Raw genomic sequence first — 22086 nt, forward strand, 5'->3', positions numbered from 1 at the left:
TCTTTTTGATTAAAGAAAATTAATTGAGGAATAATTTATTCTGGGCCATGTGTGGTTATTCAGCTAACTGCATATTGTGAGGCCTTGGGGTATAATAGATTATCAGAATCTTTGTTCTTTTCATTGAGTTTGAGTTAATATTTAAAGACATTTTTATATTGAGATTTTAAGCGAGAATGACTAGCACTTGGGACTGGAAATCAGATTATTTGAGTGAGATAATTTGTTTATAAATTTCTATTTTAATTTAAACTCTGGTGGACAGATCTCGGTTTTTAATCTATTTTTTTCCCAGTCATTTTTGAGGTAGCCTTTATTGCTTTGGAACCAAGCTGACAAAAATCTCAGTATGTGCAAAGTGTTTACGAATTGACTCTTGTGTCCAGGGACTTAAGTGTATATGAGAATGGTACAGGCAGAAGGGAAGACGCCAGCTGGAAGGCTGACAAACATGCTCTGTGTTCTTTTCCATGGCAAAAATAGGAAAAAGAAGTAGCTAAAATTATGGACTCTGTTTTCAGACTGCCTGGGTTTGATTCCTAGCTCCACCAGTGGTCTGGTTAATTCAAACACTTATTTAACCTCTCTAAGCTATAATTTCCTCGTATTTGAAACAAGGATAAAAAGAGTGTCCATTTTATAGAATTGTGAAGATTGAAATTATCAATATGGTGCTTGGAATTGGGTAGCAACACTCAATATATGGTAGTTGGTAGCATTGTTGAATAGTAATAGTCATTTTTCAATAATTTTTTTTGCATTCTTTGTTTATCTTGTATAATTGTTTCAAAAAAAAAAGAAATGAGTTACTATATGTCAAATATAGTTACTATAGGCCCAAATTGCCCTATGTGCCTAAAAGTTGGTAATTAATTTGGGTGGTTGTTTTGGGTGAAAATATCTGTTACTATTTTGGGGAAAAAACAAACCAAAAAAACCCACCAAACCCCCTGATATTAATATCCAGGTAGTAGTACCTACAACTCTGTCATATGCTGAATGTTGAACTCACAATTTCACTAGGGGACGTGTAATTAATGAAGAATATTTTCCAGTCATTTCTGTATCAACATTTCTAGTTGCTGGTCAATGCAGTATCGGTGGATTTACCCTGAAGACTATTAATTTTCTGGTTTCTAATGTATTGGGAAAACATTGGCAAAGTGGATTGGTCATTTACCTAAAGATACTTTTTTCTTAAGAAAAATAGTAAATGTGGTCTGCTTGATTAGGTTTATAATTGAGTTGTAATCTCCCAAATTTATCCAAGTTGTAACAACCAGTTAGCTGGTTAACCAGCCAGAGTAGAGCTCTGCAGTACTGAACAGTTACAGGAGTAATGACAGGGTTTTGCTTGGAGAGAATTTATAGGCAAAATTCAGCAGCCTTAGTGTGACAGATGAGAGATCAAAAGAGAATAGTGGTGAAGTTTCTTGCTATTCAGAATTTTTTTTCTTTTCCTTAGACTGTATTATCACATTTTCTTAATTATCCAATAATTAGTCAGATTTTTTCCATTGTTTTGAAGATTGAAATTTACTCAATGAAAGTAAATGGATTTTTTTTTTCTAGCATCTAAAACTATGGTAACCTAAATATGAACTATCAGTAGTCATGAATTTATTAAACATTTTTATAATACTATCTGAGTATTTCAAACAGAAGAAATCTTTCTATTTTTTGAGAGAGAAAAATATGGTGTTTTAAGGTAATTTTTAAAAATGTACTTCTAAAGGTCAAACAGTATTTTTATGTCATTGTTTTTTCATACTGAACACTTAGAGAAAATGACGTAACACAACCACATATGTGATTTTTTTGCTGTTGTTTCTATTTTCTTGCTGAAACGTGCTTTCTCTGTAACCTCAGAACTTGGGTGTTAATTATCTCATGTAACCTGGATCATCTAACATAATATAATTGCATGGATGATGATTCTATTTTTCTCTGTTTTATTTTGCCGTTTTCACCATTCCATGGACACAATCTTCAGCGTTGGTCAAATCGAAAGCGGTTAAGTGCCAGCAAGGTAAATATACTTTTCTTCTTTAGATCATTTGGTTAAAAACTTTGTCTTTGTAGCAACTACAAATGACTATGTGGTAGATATTACCCAACCTTTACATCAAACAGAATTCTTTTCTTCTTACTGCTGTTAGGAATAAGAAAGCAAGCTTCCTTTAAAAATTTATTTAATAAGGGTATTGCCAGATGTTTGAGCTGACTGTTGTTTTAGTGGTGACATTTTATATGTACCGGCCATGTTAGAGTGTTACACTTCATTAAGCTTGGATTATTTAGAGTTTAGCATTGTTAGATTTAGTCCCTTTAGGAAGTTATTTGTCCTGAGATAGAAACTAGTGTCTGTGTTGTAGGGGCAACGTAAAGGTTGAAAGAAATACGTGGTATACTTTTTAAGTCTCTTTAATATCTTTTGAAAAAGCCATTTGTAATTTTTTTAGTGAAATTTCCTTTAAACCTTTCTTCGTGAAATGCTGGTTACTTATTTTTTTACATTGCTAGTGTCTTTTTAAGCAATTACACAATTTTGTCTGATTTATAAAAGGTGCAAGAATGCATTATTAATTTATGAAGTTATTAAAGTAGCCAGTTGTAACATAAATGACTAATTGTGAAAATTAGTGTAAAAATACAACAAAAATATATTTGTAACTTAATTTAGCAGCACCACTGTTTTGTAACGAGCAGTAACAACAAAATAATTCACATGAAATTATGCAACATTTGAGACTCTTCCTTCAGTTTCTGAATTGTAGTGGAGTTGGTGTGTGATGGGAAGATGTGTAGATGACCTCTGTGAATGCCTGTGTTTGCACACCCACAAATATGCCAGCTCTGTCTAACATCACTGTACCTCAGTTACTTATTTCTCTACATAATAAAGATTTTGAAATTGGGGGCACTTCTAGCTAAAAGATTATGGTTTGGATATGAAGGACAAACAGAGAGAGAGAGAGAGAGAATTTTAAACTGACCTTTACTAGTCACGTAAGAAGAAAGCAAACTTTCAAATCTTACTTTTGCAAATACAAATGAAACAAAGTTCTGACTCATACTAAAATACATACCCTTTGCAATTTGAATGCTTTAAAATCATTCTCATAAGGTGTTTCATTGTCCTATGAGTTCACTTGGTTCCCAAGACTTTGATTCTTTTTAGAAATCAAATTAATATGCAATAAATACTAACATGGAGCCATCTCAAACATTTCTTCAACGTCTGCCTTATTCCTTTATAGTCACTAGGGGGTAGAAGAACATCACTTCTCACCACAAGACAAAGCCCAGCTCTCCTCTCCCATATTAAGAGTTTCTGTAACCACCCAAAGCAGTAAAGTTTCCCAGAATGCTTTGGTGAAGCCTGACAAAGCAGTATTTTCTCGTTTATTGATTCTGCTGCTGCACTAAAACACTGGTACTGTACATCAATAACCATCTTTAGTTAGGGAGCTTTGGTCTGTGGAGGAGCACTGGCAGTTTGTGGAAGAACATAAAGGCTGGAAAGAAAAATTGTGAGCTTGGGGAATATTGGAGTCTAGGGAGGACAGGAGAGGTTATGGAAGAACAGCCAAACGAATGAGGAGGGATAGAAAACATGTTGACGGCCTGGATAAAGTGATCAAAAATATGAAGGGAACAGAAGATCCCGGGGAGCGGTATTTATATGTATACTTCAGAGTTGTGTCTTACAACTGAGCTTTTTTTTTTTTTTTTTTTTTTTTACTTTTTTCCCATCATGGTAGTTGCTCGAATTTGACTTCAGCATTCTGGGCTCAGGGAGGTAATACATGCCCATCCTGAGTGAACGTGTTTAATAATATCCTAGATAAATACAGTTCATTGAAAGCTACTTATGCTCTTATTCAAGGCATGAAAGTTATATTTTGCTGAGAAATTGCAATTATGTTGACTTTTTGTTTCTGCGAATGTGCAGTTTCAAAGAAAAAAGTCAGGTAGTGTCTAATTTGGCTTAGGGAAATTATTCACATGGAGACTTTATAGACACTTGATTAACAATCTTTAAAAGTAGTTAAAATGCCCTGGTTAGCCTGTCTTTTGGTATTGTTTAAATGCTAATGTTCTATTTTAGGATTTCCATGTTGAATTTAATATTATGTAATAATTTGACATAAAGATTACTTAACTATGAGTATCGAAAATTTTACTAGTCCCAAGTAATGTATTACCTAAAAACATAATTGGATTTTTTACCTAAATCTTTTTCTTAACTTTATTTAGATAATTGCTTCTTAATGCTATAAATCTATAATTTTCCATCATCCAAAAGGTTCCTGAATGGCCTTTGTAGATTCTTTTTTTCAACTATTTCCTTACTATTCTTCCCTGGATTTCAGTATAGTAAATACAATGAGATTGCCTTTATAAAATAGGTTCAGGTTTCACTTAAAAGCCTTTTGAAATGGGCACTAAATATGTACCGGGAATTTGATTTAATAGGGTTGAATTAGACACCTAGTTCTCTTGATGTATTGACTGTATATGATCTTTAGTGTGACTAGATTTGTTTCCAAGCCTTATTTCTCTCTTTTCTAATTTGTGTAATAATTAGAGAGCTAAAAAATATTAACAGTGTTTATTTATCTTATATCAAATAGTCTAATATAAAGACAAAAGCAATGATGAAAAATGGCTTTGACAAATTACTGTGTTCAGAAACTTGGCACAAATTCTCTCTCTCACACATGCACATATACACAGCCCCCCCCCCCACACACACCCTTGCTATTATTTGGGTGTATATAGGTGTTATGTCTGACTCCAATAGCTATTCAGTTACAGATTTTCTTCACTTTAGATGAATTTTCACTGAGATAAGCACATACTCTTACATAGCCTCTCTTCTGACTCATTGTATGTATTAATATGTCTGCTGTCTAAAGTAAGAGACATGACTTATACTACTGTCACTTTTTTTTCTGTGTGAAATTAATTGACTACTAGTGCCAATTGTTGGCGGTTTGGTTTTATAGTCTTTTATTTTGGTTCCTCTCTGTTATTGCAAAGGCTGACCTCTGCGAGCTACATTCTCTAGGTACTCCTATCAGCTGGCCTCCACCTGGCTACGTACACTGGAAGGACAGTCATAGAATTTGGAGGGAATGAATCCCCTCCCCCTCCTCCCTCCCCATTCCTCTCTCCTCCTCCGCCTTGTTCCCTCCTCCTCCCCTTCCCCCATCATTTCTCCTTTCCGCCTTCTCTCTCCATCTCCCTCTCCTTCCCCCTCACCTTCTTCCCCCTCCGCGTCTCTTCATTTCCCTCCCCCTCTTCCTCCTCCTTCCCCCTCCCTCCCCCTCCCTCCCCCTCCCTCCCTTTCCTTCTCCCCACTTTTCCTTCCCCCACCTCATCTCCTTTCCCTCCCCTCCCCCTTTCCATCCTCCCCGTCCTCCCCATTTCCCTCTCTTCCCCTCCCCAGACTCCTGAATGGCCTTTGTAGATTATTTCCCTCTTCTCCTCTCACTCTCCCTCCCCCTCTCCCCTCCCCCTCTTCCCCTCTCCTCTCTTCCTATTTCCCTCACCTCTCTCCCTCTTCCCCTCCTTTTTCTCCCTCCCTCTTCTCTCCTCTCTGTCTCCTCTCTCAAATGAACTGCTCTTTTACCAGAGCCCAGGTGAGAACCAGGAGGAAGTTTTCTGATTGCTTTGTCTGTAGTCATATATCTTTGGATTGAAAAGGAGCTACTCAAAGATGCCCCTTCTCTCATCACCTAGGTAAATGCCCTCTCTCACTGTACCACTTTCTGTAATTGAACTCACATATCTTATTTCTGTCAGCCCAGGCAGGTAGTACAAGTAAAACCTTCTTGTAGGAGGAAACATGGTCCATTTGAGGAATTAAAAGAAGTGTGTTTTTTCCTGGAATTATTCCCCAATTAATAAAGTGCTTTTTGTGTGCTGTACTGTTTTTCGGTTCTCACACATTCTTAACTGAATTCAAATGCCTATTCCTAGTAACACCTTTTACTTTTTTATTTTCTCAGTTAAATTCAAAGGATTGGAGAATTGTATACTCAAAACAGCCACATTTATCTATGTGCTTATACATCTATCTCTATCTGCTTGTCTAGTTTCAATCTATGATCTAATGTAGCTAATTTATCTAATTTATCAGACAAGATTGGGTGCATTCAGGGTGGTATGACCATAGACCATCTATCTAATTTATCTACCTGTTTCTATCTGTCATCTATCTCTATTTTATCTATCATCAATCAATTAAATCAATCAATCTCAATGTGGCACTGCACTGACCCACTGCTGAATGTCTTAACCCTAATTCTTCTGCTGCCTTATTATGAATTCTAGGTCAGTATTAACCTGGACAGATATTGCAGGCAGAAATCCTTGCATGAGAATATATGTACAGTCTTTAACTATTTTTTAAAATCTTCTCTTAATGATTCTAGAGGCTTTCCTCCTTCCTGGAAGCTGTATCCATGTTTAGGTGAAGCTATCAACTTAGGAGAACTTTCAAAGCCCCTATGTACTCCGTACCAGAGGGACAAAGGGACTGTCTTCTTTAACATTTCGTCAGATCTCTCCTTTCAATGATGTTCGGCTCCATTTTGCCCCCAAACCTCTACCTGAGCACATACTCTTATGGTAGAACCTATTTGGATACAAAGAGGAATCAGAATTGATGAGCATCAGAATTGATGAGCAGGTAGGAGAGATGAGGAGTAATGATGGGGGTATTCAAGGTGTGCAATGAGATCATCATCCATCTTGGCCTTGCAGGTGGGTGGAGTGGGTTGGTCACTGGTCTCTGTGTTGTCCTCAGGGAAGCTCTTAGATTAAAAAAAAAAGTGAATCTCATCAAATGAGAAGGAGGATGAAATGAATGGAAACATTTCAGGATAGAATAATGTGGCATATGGTAAGAGCTCCAAACTATTTGTTGTAGGGCTCTAAACAACTTGCTTTAAAGTGTGTCCCCTGGACAAGCTGCAGCTGGTAACAGTTAGAAATCTAACTTCCTGGCTCCCATTTTTTACTTCTTCAATCAGGAACTCTGGGAATGAGGCATAGACATCTTTGAACAAGGCTTCCAGGCGACTGTCAAGCACCTTCAAATTTGAGAAGCACTGGGAAGGACTAGGGTATACAGAAGGATGCTGAGAATTGTAGGACTAGGGTATAAAGAAGGATGCTGGCAATTGTAGGACTAGGGTATACAGAAGGATGCTGAGAATTATAGGACTAGGGTATAAAGAGGGATGCTGGGAATTGCAGAAGAAGCAAGAGATGTAAGGAAGGGCAGGCGTTGCAGGCCATGGCTCTGGCTCCTAACCCTAAGGTGATGGAGGTGGGCTAGGATGAAGAGGTGAGGCAAGAGAGGTGCTCTGGGTGCAAAACATAAAAAGGCATCCGGGGCCTGGTGCAGTGGCTTATGCCTGTAATCCTAGCACTTTGGGAGGCTGAGTCAGGTGGATCACTTGAGGTCAGGAGTTCAAGACCAGCCTGGCCAACGTGGTGAAACCCCATATCTACTAAAAATACAAAAAATTAGTCTGGTGTGGTGGTGCACTCCTGTAGTTCCAGTTACTTGGGAGGCTGAAGCAGGAGAATTGCTTGAACCTGGGAGGCAGAGTTTGCAGTGAGCTGAGATAGCACCACTGCACTCCAGCCAGGGTGACAGAGCAAGACTCCATCTCAAAAACAGCAAACGAAAGGAATCCAGGCGGAGGCAACAGTCCTGCACTTGGGGAACCTGAAGGATAAGCCCTGAGTCTCACTGCTTCACTCTACTCCCAGCACTGGGTAGGGGTGCTTATAAAGTATTTTAAGTAAAAAAGGTAGAGAAGGGAAGGCTAGCAGGATTATACAAGTAAATCAAGAACTATAAGATGATTAATAGTATTGCACATGAGCCCAACATTTAACTTTGAGCTTCCTGCAGGTCAGGGCAATAAGAAAATCTTGTTGAATCACTTGGCTTTTTTTGTGTTGTTTTGTCTCTTCGTTATTTTCTTTAAATAGCAGGAAATGTATCCGAAGCATTTCCCTGGTCCTAAAATCTGAGAGTCATTGGGTATGTATAGTCTTTAATTCATTTTTTAAATCTTCTCTTAATCTGATTTTTAAGTACAAAAATTGAGTGACAATTTTATCTTATAATTTAAAAATACTAAATTTAATGCAAAGCTTTAATAGCTAATGTGTTTGTACACACAGATTATTCATAGCTCTGGAACTGATACTGTTTTTATCTACAAGTATAAATCGCAACTCCTGTGGACTTTTACAAGTGGGAAATTTAAAAGTTTTTTTTTTTTTTTTCATATTCTCATGCAAGGATTTCTGTGTAGTTCTAGGATAATTTATGGGTCCAGTTTCCTCTTCAGATGATAGAGAGGAGCTACAGAGAAGGGTTTTCCCTGGGAGCCTGTTGCATGGATGTGTGGATCTTCTCATGTCATGCAATAAAAGCTGTTGACAAGAAACAGTAGTTTTACATGTTGAAAAAGCTTGAAAGGAATATTTCAGTGAAACATTTTATAGGCTCAGTGTTTTCTCTTGGTTTTCAAAGCAGTGGTCAACATAATTGGAATCTGACTTTACTACTAATTTTTCTTATTAAGTTGATTTTTTTAATGCATTTGTTTCCATTTACTACTTACTTTCCCACAATGACTTAGGAAAAACAATTAACAAGAGTCAAAATGGGATGGATTGGCACCATGGGAACACTGATAGGTTTACACTTCTGTCTCTGAGACTATGTATGAAGTAGCAGTGCCTTATGTGGCACCTGGGAGGTATACTCTGGTCAGTGCCTTTTCTTGCTGCCCTCTTTATTGGTTGACTGATTGGTATTTTGCTATACATGAGAGGGTATTTTGGATAATTATGTCATGGGTATTGCTTGGCATAGTCAGTTCTGGAGTGCGGCCTAGCTGAATGTCACCTTGCTTTTGACGGCCACAGGCTGTGCTTCAGCTCCTGACTTCTTCATGTGCTCCTTTTAGGATTTCTTTCCTCCTGACCTCTCTGCCACTCTTCCTGGCCTGGAAGAGATAAGAGGCACCAAGCTGACCTGTCCATCCTCCCTCAGTTTCCTTTGCAGCCATGCCAAGGAAAAGAGACTGGAATTCACTTCACTGTCTCCCCAGCATGTCCCCAGGCCACAAACATCAAATAATGCATGTCACCAAACTGTAGTCCCTTTTGTGTATTCCAGCAGTGACAGTACATTCACTGTTTCTAGAATGTATTCCCAGGTCAGAAACTTAGGAGGATTATCTACCTGTTATAATTTTAGTATCACTCCAAAGTTTCTTCCCTTCCTGCCTTGGGATTATCATGAACAAGAAGTAAATTAGTGTTTTCAAAGCACTTTTAGAGAAGTTAAATCTGTTTCTGAGTTGCACAGCACACTTTGTTTTCACTGTGAATAACCAGCCACTGTGCCTTAGATGGAAGTCACCCTTTCTGTTTTAGAGGAATGGGTGGGGATTCAGTGAGGTGGGGCCTGAGAAAGACAGAGCAGATGAATGAATCAACATAGGAGTAGCAAAAAGGCCTGATCCTTTGGGAGGAAGGGGAAAAATAACAAAACCCTGATGCACTATATTGTGTCCATTATGTCTGCTGAGAAATTAGGGTCAGGGCCCCAAAACTTTTTACTATCTCCTGGTGTCTGTCTCAATTCAGGTGGGATGGGTTCCCCCTGTGATGGGTCATTTCCTTCTCTCTTTTCACATTCCAGGCTGCATTAAGATGACAAATTTCACATATAGGCTCGGGCACAGGCATGAAAACCTAAGCTATTCAGCTGAGTGAGTGCAGATGAGTCGATTTATTGTGGGTGGAAAAAGGGATGTTTGAAGAGCACAGAAGATTTTTGCAAGCCCAGCTCTGCAAGAGAGCACACATTAGATGGCCCAGGCCCTACCCCCAACCCCAGACTCCCTGGTCTGAAGCCTCACCAAACCTATCAAGTATGGGGAAGAAAAATATTAAAAGAATTAGGAGACTTATTTAAAGTACACATACCTCCACCACAATGTGTGTCTCACAGATGAAACTTTATTTGGGAGATAACCTTATAGCAGTTTGCAGAAATATTTGGGGTGAAATAAGTAGAATCAAGGTCTTGTGTTCTTTTCTATCTGTGAGCTCTGCAATAAATACTTCTCCTGCCCTCCCTTTAGGTGGGGGGAACAAAAATCTTGGACAGCAGAAAGCAAGTCCATCAGATCAAACATGACTGCGTTAAATACTAAAATGTTCAAAGTCCGACTGAGATAGATAAAAGCTTTGATGGAAAGTGGATATTTCCCAGGGACATTACAAGCAATAATCCAGATGTTATGGTGTAATGCAACGAGTGTCCATGGATAGATCAGGAGCTCCAGCCAAGCCGCGCCTGATACAGGCCTCAGCCTTGCCCTCCCATGCTGTTCCGCCATATGGAACCGATCTCTAGGCCCCCTTAATAACCAGCTTTGGATTCCATTTTCACAGAGCTCATAGAGCTAAGTGGAGCTGTTTTATGGACAAGTTAGATAGAAGCCTTTCCAAGATAAACATCCAATTTGAAATTAGGACATACCAGGCCGCAAAATTATTTTAGGGCATATTTCATGGAAGTGCTGCCATTTTTCTTAAGCAGTTGCCAGACTGTAGGATGCCCTTTGATCTTTTGTGGACATTACTCCCTTTTTTGTAAAAAGGATTTTGAAATAGTTGCAGTGTTTAGGGAGGAATATATCTGTCGGAACTTTGAAGCATGGCCGTGGGACAGGTCATGCTTTAGCTTGTTGGTTGGCAAGTCAAACTTTAAGAAGAAAAAAGCAAAAGGAAGCATTGCAGCAGGATATATGAATCAAAATCTCATTTTTGTTTTAAAGTTAGAAGTTTTTAGCCCATGTATCTAATAAGCTAAAAAATGTATTAAGTATATCAATATCTATGTAGACGTTAATAGATATATGTGCATATATGCAGATACATCTATTTACATATTGTGATGGTGTGTGTTTATGACCAATAAAAAATCACTTAAACTGTTTTATAAACCTTTATTGAGTATGTCATATCTGGAATATATTATTTTTATATAAAATAATAATGATCATATATTCTTCCAGATGGAACACATACAATAATAAAAGTTTGTGATATAGTTAAAATATTTCTATATGTATATTCTCATATATATATGAATATGTATATGAAGTAAGAAGGAATTACTCATGTTCACCAGAGAAGAGAATATTTCTTTCCTTTTAAAATTATTTCCTCATTTGCCCCTTCTGTTCTGTCTTGGCACCTGCAAAACCTGTGTGTGTGTGTGTGTGTGTGTGTCTGTGTGTGTGTGTGTGTGTGTGTGTGTATGCGCGCGCACACGCATGCATGCGTGTGTTTTAAGAGAAAAGCTGCATGGATATTGATATGGTCAGACTTTGCGTCCCCACCCAAATCTCATCTTAAATTGTAAGCCTCATAATCCCCACTTGTCAAGAGAAAAACGAGGTGGAGGTAATTGAATCATCGGGGAGATTTCCCCCATGCTGTTCTCATGCTAGGCTTTGTAAGAGACTCTTTCTACTTCACTTGGCACTTCTCCTTCCTGCCACCTTGTGAAGAAGGTGCCTTGCTTCCCCTCCACCTTCTATTGTGATTAAGTTTCCTGAGGCCTCCCCAGCCACATGGCACTGAGTCAATTAAACCTCTTTCCTTTATAAATTATCCAGTCTCAGGCAGTTCTTTATAGCGGTATGAAAATGGACTAATGCTGATAAGAAGTCTGGGAATATGTGTTTTCTTGAATGTATTTTGTTTAAGGTTGTCATGCATGATCAAAATACCTAGTGTGGCATTGTTGCATCATTTATTAAGAGTGGTGGAGTGGCCTGGGTTCCATGAGGTAAGCTGGTCTATAATGACTGTGGTACTGACATGCCATTTGTTGTGATAAATTATGACTAACGGGTGTCCCAGCAAATTGGTGTCTAAATGATCTGGAAGATACAGTTTGCGATGACAGGAATGAATATATAGTGTTAGAAATTCATTGCTCGACGATGATGCTCAGCACCATTTACATTCTTCAGCCCATTTATTTCTCCTTCAATAAAGAAGCCTATGCTTGTGCCATTTCACTTACTGAACGGACAACGTAAATGAACTCTGCTAACTAAATGCAGCATGTGGATCATGTGAGGATCCCAACTCAGACCAACTAACCATGCAAAGACATGGTTGAGACCATCAGGGAAATGTGAATGTGCACTGTGTATTTAATATATTAAGCAATTTATGGTTAACACCATTGAGTGTGATCACAGCAGGATGGTTATGTAAAAACAAATAAGGATTTTGGTTTAAGATATTTCAGCCAAAAAACAATGAAGGCATAGGTAATACAAGATTTGGAAGACAGTGAATCTGGTGGTTAAATACTTGGAGATTCAATGTACTCTATGTACTCTTCTCTTTACTTTTGTGTATGTTTAAAAATTTACATAGTGGAAATTTAATGAAGTGTGGCTACTCTGTTTACAATTCAGTAACAGGACCTTTGCTTTTTCCTACAAGGTGTATATGAATGTGAGGATTATAATTTAGAAAAGGAAATAAAAGTTAAGTTACTGAACCCCTCCTGGGTCCCAGGTGCAGTGAGATGTACTTCATACACCCCCTTCCCTGCTGCTCTCACCCCCAAGGCTGTATTTGGAGTTGTGAATCTTACATGGTATAGGGCTTTTGGTAGTAGCCCAAGGAATAAAGAGAAGTGGGGACAGAGTCAAATGTGAAGGATAAATTCAGTCATTATTTCTCAATGCCTACAGATACTTTGCTTCCTTGCAAAGCAATACCTTGTTTTTGTATAAGATCTCTGGTTCCAGAATGCCTTTCTTCCTCTCAAACTATTAAAATAGCTAAAGGCCCATTTGAAGGAATCCCACCAAAGAGAGCATCCGGGTGGGAGTACAGGCCAGTGCCAAATCAAAGTGTTGCATATACTCATCCTTCACTATATTACTACAGCCCCAAAGCTTGAGAAGGAAGTCACGTAACTGACGGCAGGTTTGCAAAACCAGTGAAAAATAACACTTTTCACCAGGCAGGGAGGGATTTTTTTAGAATCAAATATTGAAAGTTGGAATTCCTATGATCACCAAAGTCACTCTTAGAAATTATAAGCAAGTTTACATGTCATCTTTATTTTTTGCTTTAGTCCTCTTTGATACGCAGTCTACGGCTGTCTGAGTCCTTGAAAAAGAACCAACTCTGGAACGGGATTATAAGTATAACTCTGTTGGAAGGGAAGAATGTCTCAGGAGGAAGCATGACAGAGATGTTTGTCCAGTTAAAACTGGGAGATCAGAGGTATAAAAGTAAGGTAAGTTCTATCTTTCCGTAAGGAGAACAATATCTTTAAAATGAAAAAAAAATTAAAAATTGTTTCCCACTTTAAATTTTACAAAAGTAGAAATGATTTCTGTTTAGCCCTCGTAACTACATCAAGGAGCAGAAAACAAAATAATTATATAGATGCAGTCAATTAATGTGGGTACTGTTTTAATTGCTTAGTATAGTTCATATTAATTACTGTATTAATATAGTAACCCAGAGCTAGAGAAAGCTTATTAAATCACATATTTGGATGCATGACTTATTTTCATTTTGAAAATAAGCAAACTGTGTTTCATAGAATGTGGGAAAAGGATAACTAGTTTTCAAAATGCTTCAAAGTAGAGTAGCATAATATGTGATATTTGGGTTAAAATACGTGAGATAATTAAAAACATTTTCAGGATTATAAACTCTTTGCTTTCTCTTGCTTGCTAGTCTTCACACCAAAAATAGTATCTAGTGCTGCTGGTTTTTTTTTTTCTGTGATTAAACATTATAATAAACTATCCAAAGTATTAAAAGCGATTCATTTTAAATGAAAGTAATGGCATTTTTAACTGTCTTTAAAAATAATTCATCCTATTCTGGCGATCCAAATTCCATTTAATTTTTAATCTTAGTAATTTGGTGTGGATTTTATTTTAAAAACTATAGTCTTTAAACCATGATAATTAATTAGTTTTACATAACCGTCAGACAGGAGTATTTCCTATTTATGGATTGAGGGAGCGCTAGAGCACTTAAAAGTTAAATCACTTGCCAAAAGCCACATAGGAAGAAAAAAAATCAGTGGACGATTTTGAAAATGGACCCGAGGATATTTGCAGTTTGGACTTTCTAGCATCGAGGATGTAGCAGATACAGACAAGTTGGAAAATGATTTTGGGAGATAAGAGGTTGTGCGCAACCTCTTTTCAGTGCAGAATCAAATATTAGATGTCATTTACTGTAGCACAAAGTAGAGAATTGAGGCTCATGTTGAAGAATAGTTTACAAAAAATGTGAAAATTGAGGGCTCGTTATGACAGAAGTATGCAGATAATTATTTTAACCAGGTAATTTCAGGCTGACGAGGGTATCCAGGGTAACCATCTCTCTCTGCTAAGATTCCTTTAGCTTGCCAGGGTCAGACCAAGGCTTTATGGAAAAATTATTCATCACTAAGCACACTTAGCCCTTTGGACTAAGGCGAAGTGTAGAATTAGTTCAGTGTCTGCTACATTCACCCTTCAGGAATACTGCATTTAATTTGTAGTCTAACAGGGTTCCCCCCAACCCCCAACCTAGTTTCTAAATTCTGTGATCCAATATATTAAGCCTGATGTGAAAAACAGCTGAAATGATTTTACTTGACATTGGCTGAAGCCGAAGTCTGAGTTCTCCATGGTGTTCTCATGCAAGAATAGTTGGTACCAGGATTTAATACCTGACACAGCACCCGTACAGCCTATTCCTCCGGGACCAACATTTTTGCTCACTTTGTAGTCACAAATTTAGTCTCGATGTAAATGAAACCAAAATGAAAATCCTGCCAATGAACCAAACATAGAAGCAGTTTAAATCACTTTTGAAGAACACAGAAACACTATTGAAGTTTTCAAGTCAGTCTTGTTAATTTTTAGGTTTGGCTGCAGTGGAATTTGCTAGTCTTCCTCCAATTCTAGTGACTGGATTCACTAACTTCAGATTTAAAAATAGGTGGCAATATGCAAGTCGTGGATTTCTCATTTAGCGCCTCTGACAGATGTTAATTAAGACCCCAAACTGTTAATTTATATAGTTGGTAAGCTGGCACTGAATGGATATGCCAACAAAAGTGTTACTTGCATTTGATTAAGCAATTAGTGTGATCTCCTGTAAGATGTCTGTTGATATATGTCCACTGTGTATGTGTGTGTATATATAATTTATGGTTTCTCGTGAGGTAACAGTATTCTTTGTAACTTGGTGGATAAATTATTGGATCCAGTGGGCAGCTAAGAGAATAGTAATGTTTTGCCAATTCTTGAACCCACCAAGTCCCTTTCATTCTAAAAAGGGAAGTTTACCTTTGTAAGGGGTAAGGTCCATCATCTTGATTTCCTGCAGTTTAATAATGAAATTAATGTGTAGCTTCTGTAGCAATGAATGACATTTTAAGAAAATAAATATTATAACTGCATGTTTTCTAGACACTGTGTAAGAGTGCAAATCCGCAGTGGCAGGAACAGTTTGACTTTCACTACTTCTCTGACAGGATGGGCATTTTGGACATTGAAGTGTGGGGAAAGGACAGCAAAAAGCATGAGGAACGTCTGGGCACGTGAGTCGCCTCTGCTTTCCAGTGGTGGGAGCTTGTTTCTGCATGGGGCTGGTTCTGAGAGATAATCTTTATCTGTTAAGGGCTGAGGGCACTAACTTGCATCTCTCACCCCAGAGCACCATCAGTGAGCTAGATGGCCAGTCCTAACTGGGGGAAAGTTTGCTTTGTGTTTTTGTTTGTTTCATTGGGAAATGTCATTCGATATTGATTAAAATTGTGCATGTAAGGAATTGTCTAAAGAAAGTTAACCTGCCATCTCAGACTATTTAAAACATTTTATACAAGTTTCCAATATACCCTATAATTTTGTTGGTTTTGCTACCTACTGACATGTTACATAATTTAGTAAAGGTCTAAGTAAGGCTAGGTGTTCCCATGATGGAAACATTTTTCTGTCCTAAGCAATGGAATTTGAGACCAATTCTGTTTTCTTTTATTTCTTTACTTCTGGGCCCTCTCAACTTAATTGAGATGCTCACATGTGTAATGAACAATAATATCAATATGATTGCTTCTTCCTAGGGTTGTAGTGAAAAATGCAATGGAATGAGGCATCATAGGTACTGTAACTGGCATACAGTAAGCAGGAAGGAAATGCCGGTAGAAGCATAGATCATCTTTGAGCTTCGGAAAGCACTTTGAGTTAGTGATATCATGCTCATTTTAAAGATGATGAAATGGAGCTTCAGAAGTTTAGACATGACTTGGCCTTGGAGTTAATCATGAGCTCCAGAGTCAGGATTTTCTGTTTTCAAAGACCAAGTAGTTTTCTCTATCAAATCACTTGCCTTGTGTTCATTCTGTACACATATCATTTGTGCACAGATCTTCAGTTTAGAACACAGATGTCAAATGAGATCCCAACCACTATGGAGTGTCTTTTTCAAAGCCAGATCTTGGGTTCAGAGAGATGCCTTAGGGTCACCCCTTGAGGGATGGGAGGGCCTCCCAAGCTCTCCTCTGCAGCCAGAGCATCTCAGCTTTTGCCTGTGCTCTATATTGGGATTCTATTTGAAGAAAGGGTTTTGTTGCTGAAAAATAAAGATTGAAAACCACCTATCTAGTAAAAATCCCTTCATTTTACAGATGAGGAGATGCAAAGGCCCAAGGAAGTGAATTTTTTTTTTTTCATCAGCCAGGTGTTTAGAGGCATAAACGGGTTGAGACACAGCTTATTCAATACCTGTGCCGGGCTTTTTCTCGGTAAAATACTAAGCACGGTGTCTGACTGCTTGCTGTCATTGACTCATCCCACCTCAGTAACATGAGATAGGTGCATGGGAAGTTCAGTACCTGTGGAATGTTGCTCCAGTGTTTCTCAATATTGGTGCCCTGTTGCGTAGAACTGTCTGGCATGCCACAGGATGTGTAGCAAACCTGGCTCTCACCTACTTGCTACCAGTAAATTTCCTTGATGACTGTGTAGAAGACATACAAGCATATGTACACAGACACATGCACACAGCATCCGTTTGTTCCATAGTACATGTCCAGACACCCCTAGGGGACCAGCACTGCCCCCACTTAAGACCTCTGGCCTCACCCTCCACATCTCTAGTTGTATTACTTTGCACCATCTGCACATCCTTAATTCTGTGCTTGTCTGATAGATTTGTAGTCATTTCTTCCTGGCCACCTCCCAGCCAGGTGTGCATTTAGAAGCAAAACCACTTCCTGTGGTCCAGTCTTTCGCAGACATAGCCTGTCAGATGTCTGAACTGACCTTGTCTCTCACTTCTCCACCTGCACAGGGTAACTAAGATAGCTCAGGTACTTCTCAGTATCTCTGACGTTGTCACTGCTGTGGTATACTGGGACCCTGCCAATACCGATGGTGGGAGGATTTGAAATTTTGTGCTAGTCCAAGGAGCAAAGATCAGTTACGCAAATGCAGAGAACTCTGTGTCCCAAATGTCATCTGGACAGTGGGAACTGGGGCCTCCTGTGATGAATGGCCAGTGTGTTGTTTTAGTAGGTGCAAAGAATAATGCCCTTGCATTTCACAAGTCATTGTGGTGTCATGCTTCCTTCACATAATAGGAAATGCTTTTCCAAATGAGTGTTGGGTTGCTTCACAGGGACAAAAAAAGCAATTTAAGATGTCGCTTGTAATCCATGTTTTGTCATTTGGACATTCATTTATTATTTTAGCTATTTCCTGTTTGTAACCGAGATGTATACCTGTCTTAGTGGTCATTCTGTTCTTCCTCTTCGTGAATTTTAAAGAATTTTTTTTTTGGGTATCCTTTTCCTTTTTCCTCTTCTGTAGTACAAAAGATAACAAAAGTATCTCTTGGGAGCTGGCTCCACTGCTTCACCCTGCAGCGAACTTGCAGGTGGGGGATATCTGTGATAAAATATCGACTGCTTCTCAGACTGAAAGATTGAGCTAGCATAGGCACATCACTGACATGCTACTTACAGTTCCTTCTTCATGGCTATTGTTTAAATATTTCAAGGTTTTTGTTTGAAACATATTTGCTTTGCTTTGTGATCTTCATTCTAAGGCCCAGCTATTTTATTTTTCAACTGTTGGAAAAGCCTTTTCGCATCAGGAGGCTCTCTGCTGGTGCAAATGTTTCTTAACTGCCTCTTCTCCAAGGCCTGTCTCATGATTTGTTTTTGGATAAAACCTTGATGTTCATAATGGAACACTGGAATTAAAACTCCGGATGGACTGTCTGGGGAAATTCTCTTCAGGGAAGCCATGTAGGCAGTTCAGTGGGAGGGAAGGAACATCAGCTCTGGGGTCACCCATCTTGAGATTGCTGGTAATCATGCCGTCTGCTTGCCGTGAGATTTAGTGGATTCCTGTGGAGTCCAACTCTGTATGTGTAGAATGGGCTCACTGGCCAACTGGCAGGGTCATCGTAGCTGGCAGTAACAACGTCTACTTGACATTGTTTATTCCCTTGCACACGCTTATGGTAGGTATTCATTAGTATTACTAATTTTGAGTTTTCAGCATGCAAACTATAGGTCCTCATACCTTGGCAACTCAAATTATGGAATTTGAGAAAATAAGATATGACTAGTAAAGTTCAACGTATTTTTTTCCTCCAAAATAGCATATAACTTTTTGGTATTTTTTAGTAAAAGCGAGTAGTGACCATCATCAAGGACATGGTAGAAGGGACATCCATGGATGGAAGGGTTGTGCAGTATAGGTTAGCCTGAACAATACTGTTTTATAACCATGTATGACAAGTCTTGAGTAGTGGTTGCTCTGTGTAGAGAAATCACATTGGCATGAGTAGGTTGTTAGCTTGGTGATTTTGAAAACGTGGACCTGCCCAGTAGGTCCTTCCTCCAGGCTCTCCTGAGTCATGTGGATCTTGCTGACTTTTCCTTGTTCCATAGTCCACCTACCTGCTGGTTTCCCCTGAGCCACAAGTAATTCCTAAAATCACTGGAGCTGGTGAGGTGAAGGTGCTTGGGTAAGATTCATTATCCCCTGAAACTGTGTTGCCTACCGATTTGAATGTTTTCTCATAGGCAAAACAAGCAAAAAACGCATCTGATCTTGAATAGAAACAGTGAGCTTTTAGGGGAGAGTAAGACATAAAGTGTCACTGGCTCCAGCTTTTAAACAAAATGTCAAGAGTATGAATAGAGAGTAATATAGATGATTCCATTTTGAGCCATTTCAAAGTAATCATATCGATTTCTTAAAGTATATTTTATATTTCAAGGTGATTCTAGAGATTAATTCATTATAGAATATTCCAGACTTAATTTAGTTTGGAAAGCTTGAGAATGGGAACCCACAAGCCCATTTGGACTAGCCTGCCTCAGAGACCCTCCTCAGGCCCAGATGGTGCTGTATAAAACAGCTCTGACATTCTACCCGTTTATTAGTGGCTCTGAGGCAGTGAAAAATCTGGGCTGGAGTATTTCTCTGGACAAATTGCACCCTATGTTGTTGATCTGCTTTTACAGCCAGGCTCGACACATTCACCATTTTCCCCCTGTTCTCCGGCTTCCTTAGCCTCTGAGATTTACAGCTTTTAAAACTCTAGCACTCTTTTCTGGCCCTTGTCTTTAAGTTAAAAGCTGACCAGTCTATAATATAAAACATAGAATTATGGTAATGAATAAAAGGTTAAAAGCTATCATGGCAAGTAAAACTTGAGCAGGTTTGTCTGACTGATATGGTAAAATTATGTGTTGAATTAAAACATTAAAATGCTGTGAGATTAATGGAGAAAGACAAGAACGGGAGGTCAGAAACAATGCTAAATCAGCACATTGATTGCCTGTGGGAGAGGTGGTTTTAATATATGCCTATTGCAGGAAAGAGGGAAAAAGGTAATTTAGTCTGTTTTCTTCGGGTGAGTAGAACAATGGCATTTTAAATCTGAGAGGCACCTAGTAAATACATTTGTTTCCATTTCTCTCCTACATAGGGGAAGAAACAGAGGCTGCAAAAAATTTAGTTCACAAAATAATTGTAATTTGGAGTTCATGACTTCATGAGTTTTGTTACAGCACTGACACACTCTTTGTGCATTCAATGTGTATTCAACAAATATAGAGCACATTGTGTGTTGGCAGAAGGCAAAGTACTTGAGGATTCAGTGGACAATGACACAGAAAAGGCTGCTGTGCTTGGGCATTAAGTCTTGGGCTGCTGTAACTAAGCAGGCAGTGCCAGTAGGTGGAATGAGGACTGCGGGTCCTGGCATTGTGGCTACCAGTTTGGGCTCAGAAGAAATGAGGCTTCCTTGAAAAACAGCGATCTAAGCTGAGACTTGTAGGAATAGTGGTAGTTAATGAAGAGACAGGAAGAACTGTCCAGGAAGATAGCACAACATAGGCAAAGGCTTGGAGAAGAGAGAGAGCCTTGGAGAAGAGAGAGAACTTTCCCTCTGAGAACCTTGATGGGATGAAAAGATCAACGGTGTCACATGATAAGGCTAGAGAAGAGGGTAGAGGGGAAAGCACAAAGCTACTGGGTTCCGTGTCCTGCAGATGAACAAGGGGAGTTCCTTTCTAGGCACTAACACAGCAGTGACTTGGCTGTTTTGATCCCGTAATCTAAATCTTGTTGTTGCAGTGGAGCTCCTATTGATTGAATTTTTTAAAAAGTTGACGTTGGAATAAAAATTTCCTGGTCACCCAAGGGCCAGTGTGTTGTACCTTCTGAATGACCATCCGAAGACTAAATATTTAGTCCCTTTGTGTGTGAAGTCATACATGATGCAAATGGAGCAAACCAAATTGATTCATGCTCGTTGACTGAATTCCTTATATAGATGCCCTGAGTGTGTGTTTTCCACATTGTTTCTATCAGACAGAAGAGAGCAATTTTTATAGGTTTTATTGCTTTATCCATTTCATTGGATATTTTGACCAGAGTTAAATTGAGATTAAAAAATGTGTAATTCACCACCACTAACTTACAAGTATTTCTGAGTTTAAAGGTCAGCAAACCAGGACTTGTAGGTAAAATCCATATGGCTGCCTGTTTTTGTAAATAGTTTTTTGGGGGGAATAAATGTCTTGTTCATTTGTTTACATTGTCTGTTACTGCTTTTATGGTACAAGGGCTGATTTTAGTAGTTGCTACAGAAATCTTACGGCCCAAAAAGCAAAAATATTTACTTATTGGCCCCTTACACCTGTCCATAAGAGGGAAAGGCTAATTCTGTACCCTACCAAGAAGACGTAGCCAGAGAGAGGACAGAAAAGAGCAAGATGTTACTGGTTTTCAAGAGTGACTAGAAAGACATAAGTGACCAACTAAATTATTTAGTATTTTTTCAGAAAAGAACCCAGTACACTAATGAAAAAGAAGAGGCCTAGATTCTTCTTTTGAGACTTTTCGTATTGCAGATGTCATTGATGAATGTATTATGGAATGTTTACATCTAAAAGACTTTAGATATTAGTCCTTTTGTTTTTTAACTTAAGAAAAACCACAAAAAGCCCTTTTGTTCATCTGATATTTCTCTATTGGAAGGTTGGATGAGTATTATGGTTAACAGTGTTTGCAATTCGAGGAAAAAAAGTCCTTTTGTTAAAAAAAAAATTCGCCTGCTTTTCTGATAACGCAGTAACCTCTTACTAGGTTGGGGTTAGTGAAACTAATTCTCTCAGTCTCTGGCTAATGTCCAGAGCCTCTGGTTTTCCTTTAAACTTCATAACAAAACTGGAGCAGTGTGGGCTGGAGTTGAAATCGGTTAAATATGAGGCCTGAAGAAGGTTTTGTGTGAAATACACTTTTTCTTTCTCCATCTTTTCTCCTTATTCCAGAATGTGGAAATAAATGGGGACACCAGGTGGGTAGAAGAGTTACAGAATGTTATAAAAAGTCATATCAAGGGGGACTTCTAGGGTAGCTTTATATTAATTCTTAAGACACTTAGTTCATGTGGTGGGTC

At 38.6% G+C, this 22086-nt stretch overlaps 1 protein-coding gene across 17 annotated transcripts in view; it reads left to right on the forward strand.

The window, feature by feature from the left end:
• Window positions 1–22086, forward strand: part of MCTP2 (multiple C2 and transmembrane domain containing 2) — a 279413-nt gene that overhangs the window by 127529 nt on the left and 129798 nt on the right. For 16 of the 17 annotated variants that reach the window (XM_074400075.1, XM_074400073.1, XM_074400064.1 and 13 more), the window contains 3 exons: window positions 1994–2029; window positions 13223–13387; window positions 15573–15703. In XM_074400075.1, the coding sequence (XP_074256176.1) occupies window positions 1994–2029; window positions 13223–13387; window positions 15573–15703 (332 nt within the window). The remainder of the gene's footprint in view (window positions 1–1993; window positions 2030–13222; window positions 13388–15572; window positions 15704–22086) is intronic. The other variant, XM_010349398.3, reaches the window with a different exon arrangement.

The sequence above is a fragment of the Saimiri boliviensis genome, chromosome 5 (genome assembly GCF_048565385.1).
Source record: "Saimiri boliviensis isolate mSaiBol1 chromosome 5, mSaiBol1.pri, whole genome shotgun sequence".
NCBI classification, from domain to species: domain Eukaryota; kingdom Metazoa; phylum Chordata; class Mammalia; order Primates; family Cebidae; genus Saimiri; species Saimiri boliviensis.